The 6,537-nt window shown below is 50.2% G+C and overlaps 2 protein-coding genes across 3 annotated transcripts in view; both read left to right on the top strand.

Moving 5' to 3' along the window:
* Window positions 1–3,956, top strand: part of Ints5 (integrator complex subunit 5) — a 4,957-nt gene extending 1,001 nt beyond the window's left edge. Inside the window, exon 2 of the mRNA XM_021151524.1 lies at window positions 827–3,956. Coding sequence (XP_021007183.1) covers window positions 827–3,803 — 2,977 coding nt within the window. The 3' untranslated portion in view covers window positions 3,804–3,956. The remainder of the gene's footprint in view (window positions 1–826) is intronic.
* Window positions 3,957–4,161: 205 nt separating this feature from the next.
* Ganab (glucosidase II alpha subunit) overlaps window positions 4,162–6,537 on the top strand; it is a 22,045-nt gene continuing 19,669 nt past the window's right edge. For both annotated transcript variants that reach the window (XM_021151251.2, XM_021151252.2), the window contains exon 1: window positions 4,162–4,227. In XM_021151251.2, the coding sequence (XP_021006910.1) occupies window positions 4,190–4,227 (38 nt within the window). In that variant the 5' untranslated portion in view covers window positions 4,162–4,189. The remainder of the gene's footprint in view (window positions 4,228–6,537) is intronic.

Consider the following 6,537-nt stretch of genomic DNA (forward strand, 5'->3'; position numbering starts at 1 on the left):
TTTTTTTTTTTTTTTTTTTTTTTTTTTTTTTTTTGAGACAGGGTCTCTCTATGGATAGACATAGCTGTCTCGGAATTCATTATGTAGGTTAGCCTTGAACTCAGATCTGTGTTGGAATTGAAGGTGTGTGCCACCAGTTAAGGCTGAATTCTTGAATAGTATGGAAAAGCACACATTTGGGAGGGAGAGCTTTTAGTTTTCTGTCCATTGAGAGATTTCAGGGTGCTTGTGCTGTGGGGGGGGGGGGCTGAGAAGATGTTAAAGTAGGTATAGAATCTCAATATATTTAGCTAATTCAATTTTTCATTGAGTACTTCCCATATACCATCAGCTTAACAAAAGGGAATTCTGTTTTAGGAGCTTAGAAATGGTTCCTGCCTCTTTGTAATATTTATCCTGATTTCTTAACTTTCATTTCTTTATCTGTAAAATGGGATCATAATAACCATATTGTTGTCAGGACTGAAAAAGTACTGGTAAAGTACTTAAAAGTGGGGTGGGGATGTAGCTTAGAGATGGTGCCTAGTAGGCCTAAAGGCCTAGGTTTTAAACCTAGTACTGAAAAAGAAAAAAAGAACGTGGATATTTGAAAGGTAATCTACTATTCCTATGATTATTGTTGCTGAGGGACAAACAGCATTTCTTGAATGACCAAAGTGTACCAGGAATGGGTATGCTTCTAAACCTTCATAAATTCTTATGAGGGATGTATTACCCTATTATCACATAAAAAGAAACCAAAGCTCATGGAAGGAATATAACTTACTTAACATCTCCCAGTATTTTGATTTGCTTGTTTTTTTTTTTTTTTTTTCCTTCCTTACAGTGCTCAGGAGCTGTCCCAAGAAATCAAGGCATTTCTGACCGGTGTAGACCCTATTCTGGGCCACCAGCTCTCAGCTCGTGAACATGCTCGATGTGGTCTTCTCCTGCTCCGTTCTTTGCCACCTGCTCGGGCTGCTGTGTTGGACCACTTGAGAGGTGTTTTTGATGAGAGTGTCCGGGCCCACCTAGCTGCCCTAGAAGAAAGTCCTGTGGCTGGTCCACCTCACCTCCGTCCACCTCTACCATCCCATGTCCCTACTGGTGGACCTGGCTTAGAGGATGTGGTGCAGGAAGTACAGCAGGTGCTGTGTGAGTTTATCCGGGCCAACCCAAAGGCCTGGGCACCTGTGATTAGTGCGTGGTCCATTGACCTCATGGGACAACTGAGCAGCACATATTCAGGTCAGCATCAGCGTGTTCCCCATGCCACTGGCTCTCTTAATGAACTGCTGCAGCTGTGGATGGGCTGCAGGGCCACCCGCACATTAATGGACATCTATGTGCAGTGCCTCTCGGCCCTCATTGGTAGCTGCCCAGATGCATGTGTGGATGCCTTGCTAGACACTTCTGTCCAGCATTCCCCACACTTTGACTGGGTTGTGGCCCATATTGGCTCTTCTTTTCCTGGCACCATCATCTCCCGAGTCCTCTCTTGTGGCCTTAAGGACTTCTGTGTCCATAGTGGGGCTGGAGGAGGAGCTAGTGCTTGTGGAAGCTCTTCTCAAACCCCCTCTACAGACCCCTTCCCTGGATCTCCTGCCATCCCTGGGGAAAAACGGGTACCCAAGATTGCCTCAGTTGTAGGCATCCTAGGGCACCTGGCTTCCCGCCATGGAGACAGCATCCGACGGGAACTGTTGCGCATGTTTCATGATAGTTTGGCAGGGGGTTCTGGGGGTCGGAATGGAGAGCCCTCTCTTCAGGCCACAGTTCCCTTCCTACTGCAGCTGGCAGTCATGTCACCAGCTTTGCTAGGCACAGTATCTGGAGAACTTGTGGACTGCCTCAAGCCCCCAGCAGTGCTAAGTCAGCTGCAACAACACCTGCAGGGGTTCCCCAGAGAAGAGCTAGACAACATGCTAAACCTGGCTGTGCATCTAGTGAGCCAGGCCTCTGGGACTGGTGCCTACCGCCTGCTGCAGTTCTTAGTGGACACAGCTATGCCTGCTTCAGTTATTACTACCCAGGGCCTGGCTGTGCCAGACACCGTGAGAGAGGCCTGTGACCGGCTGATCCAGCTGCTATTGCTACATCTACAAAAACTAGTTCATCATCGGGGAGGGTCTCCTGGAGAAGGGGTGCTGGGCCCACCCCCACCTCCTCGTCCAGTGCCCTTTCTTGATGCATTACGAAACCATGTTGGAGAACTGTGTGGAGAAACATTACGGCTAGAACGGAAGCGCTTCCTCTGGCAACACCAGCTCCTGGGCCTACTGTCTGTCTATACACGACCTAGCTGTGGACCTGAGGCCTTGGGCCATCTACTGAGCAGAGCCAGAAGCCCTGAAGAGTTGAGTTTGGCAACCCAGCTATATGCAGGGCTAGTGGTCAGTCTCTCTGGCCTTCTTCCCCTGGCCTTCCGAAGCTGCCTGGCTCGAGTGCATGCAGGGACTTTACAGCCTCCCTTCACAGCCCGGTTTCTTCGCAATTTGGCCTTGTTGGTGGGGTGGGAGCAGCAGGGTGGTGAGGGCCCTTCAGCCTTAGGGGCCCGGTTTGGGGAGTCTGCCTCAGCCCACCTGTCTGATCTGGCTCCTCTCCTACTACACCCAGAAGAGGAAGTAGCTGAAGCTGCTGCCTCCCTCCTTGCAATATGTCCCTTTCCTTCTGAAGCCCTGTCCCCTTCCCAACTATTGGGACTAGTAAGAGCTGGAGTACACCACTTCTTCGCTTCTCTAAGGCTGCATGGCCCTCCTGGTGTGGCTTCAGCCTCTCAGCTTCTTACCCGCCTTTCTCAGACTTCCCCAGCTGGGCTCAAGGCTGTCCTACAGCTACTTGTAGAGGGAGCCTTACATCGGGGCAACACAGAACTATTTGGAGGGGAAATGGATGGAGACAATGAGACTCTCTCAATTGTCTCAACCCCTTTGGCTTCTGCCTCATTGTTGGACATTAACCGGAGGCATACTGCAGCAGTGCCGGGTCCTGGAGGGATCTGGTCAGTTTTCCATGCTGGAGTCATCGGCCGTGGCTTAAAGCCACCTAAAATTGTTCAATCTCGAAACCATCAAGAAGTGATCTATAACACCCAGAGCCTCGTTAGCCTCCTAGTGCACTGCTGCAGTGCATCAGGGAACAGTGAGCGTGAGGGTTGCTGGGGGGCTCCCACCCTGAGCCCAGAGGCAGCCAAAGCAGTTGCGGTGACCTTAGTGGAGAGCGTGTGTCCTGATGCAGCTGGTGCTGAGCTGGCCTGGCCCCCAGAGGATCATGCACGAGCCACCGTGGAGCGGGATCTCCGAATTGGTAGGCGCTTCCGGGAACAACCTCTGCTGTTTGAGCTTTTGAGGCTGGTAGCAGCTGCTCCCCCAGCCCTGTGCTACTGCTCCGTGCTGCTGCGGGGGCTGCTGGCTGCCCTCTTGAGCCACTGGGAAGCCTCTCGACACCCTGATACAACCCACTCCCCCTGGCATCTGGAGGCATCCTGTATCCTGGTGGCTGTCATGGCTGAGGGAAGCCTCTTGCCACCAGCCCTTGGTAATATGCACGAGGTATTTAGCCAACTGGCACCTTTTGAAGTGCGTCTGTTGCTGCTTAGTGTCTGGGGTTTTCTTCGGGAGCATGGGCCCTTGCCCCAGAAGTTCATCTTCCAGTCTGAGCGTGGCCGCTTCATCCGGGACTTTACCAGGGAGGGTGGAGGTGAAGGAGGACCACATCTGTCTGTGCTGCACAGTGTCCTCCACCGCAACATCGATCGCCTGGGGCTCTTCTCTGGCCGCTTTCAAGCACCTCCGCCATCCACTCTGCTTCGGCAGGGGACTTGACCTTTTCTCTACAAGTTGTGCGAGGTTAAACTGAGAGAAGAGACTAAGGTGCTACAGAAGGGTGGATGCTTCTAAGTCCGTACGTAATGAGTGGTGTCACTTTTTTCAAACCCCACCATTTTTTCTAAATAAAATTTGCCGAGTTGAGACAAACAGTCCAGTGTTTCTATCTAACACGGAAAGCTGCCAAAAGCCAGAGAACGCAGAGCCCGGGGCGTCGAGGCACGCCCCATTCATAATATAGAATGCGCTCGACCAATGGAATAGACGTCCGGCCGCGCTCTGGACGAGCCAATCGGAAGGCCGGAAGGGGCGGGCACTAGGATACGTGGCTCAACGTGCACAGGGGCGGGTAGGTTCGGGTCAAGGAGCAAACCCGGTACAAGATGGCGGCGATAGCGGCAGTGGCGGCGCGTAGGAGGCGGTGAGGAGCCCGGAACCCGGGGGCGCGTCCGGACGGCCCTAGATCCCCCGAGCCCCATATTGCTTCTTTCTGTATGCCTTCCCATCACCCTGCTACTTCTGGCCTCGCAACGGGCTCTTTGTCCTCGTGGTGGCGGCCTCTGGCTACAGCCTCCCAGCGGCAGATTCACGAGTCGCTGCGGCCCTTGTCTGTGGGGTTCCTGAATCTCGCCGGGTGGCTTAAAAAGGCTGAAGCTGGGTTCTGTCTTCGGTCTTGTCCGCTCCCAGCCGCCCCCTCTCCCTTGGCGGTTCGGGGTGGTCAATGCTTTCGTCTCCTTCCTGCAGTGCGCAGGGCTGTTGAGGCAGGTAAGGGGACGAAATGCATCCCAGCCTGTAAAAAAGCAGCCTGTTGCCACACTGCTCCTTTTTCAGGTTGGAAGCAATACGATGGGCAGGTCGTCCTGTATTACTTCCTTGCCCTCCCAACCAGCCTGGGCCAGTTTCATTAGTGTTCATTTGCTGGGCACGGCTGGGGCAGGGTCCAGTAAGTTCACAGTCTGCATGGAGAATGTTGCTCAAACACAACATGTATCAAATAATTTGGCCTGTTCTCTGGAGTTTTGTAGAACCTTAAAAAAAGCTTGAAAACACATCAGCGCCGGAAAGTGCGGTACACCTAACGGATGTAAAGGGTTGGGAGAGGCGTGTACTGTCAACAGCAGTGTAAAAAGGGTGAATCATATACTCAAGTTCTTCTCCAATAAACAGATGTAACTTACCCTAAAGTTCATACTTGACTTAGCTTATGAACACTTCTCGTTTGGGATGCTTAAGGCATTCCTAGAGCCAACAAGTCATAGTTGAAAATATTCTTTAGCAATCATATCCTTACTGACATCTCTCCAAACCTATTTTAAAGACTTGAAGATAGGGTTCCAGGGAGTATTTACGCGCTAAACTGCTCACTACTGCTACATAAGTAGCCATTCCTCAGGACCGAGGCTGTATCAATGCCTTCTGATTAGATTTTTCTAGTAGCATTGTCTTCTGCTTGTCTTACAGGTACTTCTTCCTCCAAAGCCTAGCGCACTAGTTCCTAGTGTTTTCTCACTTTGCTGGCTGCCTTTTTTCACTATTGGTGGCTGCCTGCCAGCTTTCCAAAGTTTCCAGCTTCTAGGGAAGCTGGTCCCCTTCAAAATTGCCTTCTGGTGCTTCTGGGGATCAAACAGGACCTGCATTCACCTCACTGTATGCTAACTTTCTTTTACCTTCCAAGTAGATATGGAGGCTGGATAACTGTGTATGATAAGCCCTTTCTTGCTTTTATTGCTTAGAAGAACCGTATCTTCTGTGTTGCCCTGCCCCAACCCCCTTCTTATTCATTTATATCCTGAGACAGGGTCTTGTCAATCTAGGCTTGTATGACCTCGAATTCACTATGTATGTAGACCAGGCTTGGCTTCAAACCTGTAAGAGATCCATCTGCCTCTGTCTGCCTCTGCCTCAAAGTGCTAGGATTAAAGGTGTGCATCATTATGCCTGAGTTCCCCCTTTTTAAAATGAGTTTTCTGTTTTTGACGTTTATTTTCCCAGTGTGAGTTGTGTGCACATGTATGTGAGTTTACCTCTGTACGTGTATGGAATGAGTTGCTTTTTTCCTTCCCACATGTGGGTCCTGGATAATCAAGCTTAGGTAATTACACGTGGCTACAAGTGCTCTTAGCTACTAAATCTTATTTTTTTTGTTTGTTTTTGTTTTTGTTTTTTTTTGTTTTTTGTTTTTTCGAGACAGGGTTTCTCCGTATAGTCCTGGTTGTCTTGGAACTCACTCTGTAGACCAGGCTGGCCTCGAACTCAGAAATCCGCCTGCCTTTGCCTCCCAAGTGCTGGGATTAAAGGCGTGTGCCACCTCTGCCTGGCTTCTACTAAACCTTCTTATGAGTCCCTTCTGTCCTCCCTGGGGAACACATCTTAGTGTGTTCCTGTATTGCTTAAATCATAGTCACTGGAAGAACTTGTTTAAAAGGCTCATGTTAGAAGCTGAGAATGTAGCCTAGCATGAGTGAGACCCTGAGTTCATTCTTCAACACTGCAAACAATTTAAATACAACTTCTGGTCCAAGGTTTGGCAGTGTTTGTTTAATACATACAAGTGTTTCTTATTTCAAGATGGGGTTTCACATAGCCCAGGCTAGCCCTTAAACTTAATATGTAGCTAAGGATGACTGAACTGTCTTCTTGTTTCTACCTCCCAAGTACTGGGATTATAGGTCTGTACTACAACACTTGGCTAGGTTCTCTTCCCTCCCTCCCTCCCTCCCTCCCTCCCTCC

The sequence above is a fragment of the Mus caroli genome, chromosome 19 (genome assembly GCF_900094665.2).
Source record: "Mus caroli chromosome 19, CAROLI_EIJ_v1.1, whole genome shotgun sequence".
Classification (NCBI taxonomy): domain Eukaryota; kingdom Metazoa; phylum Chordata; class Mammalia; order Rodentia; family Muridae; genus Mus; species Mus caroli.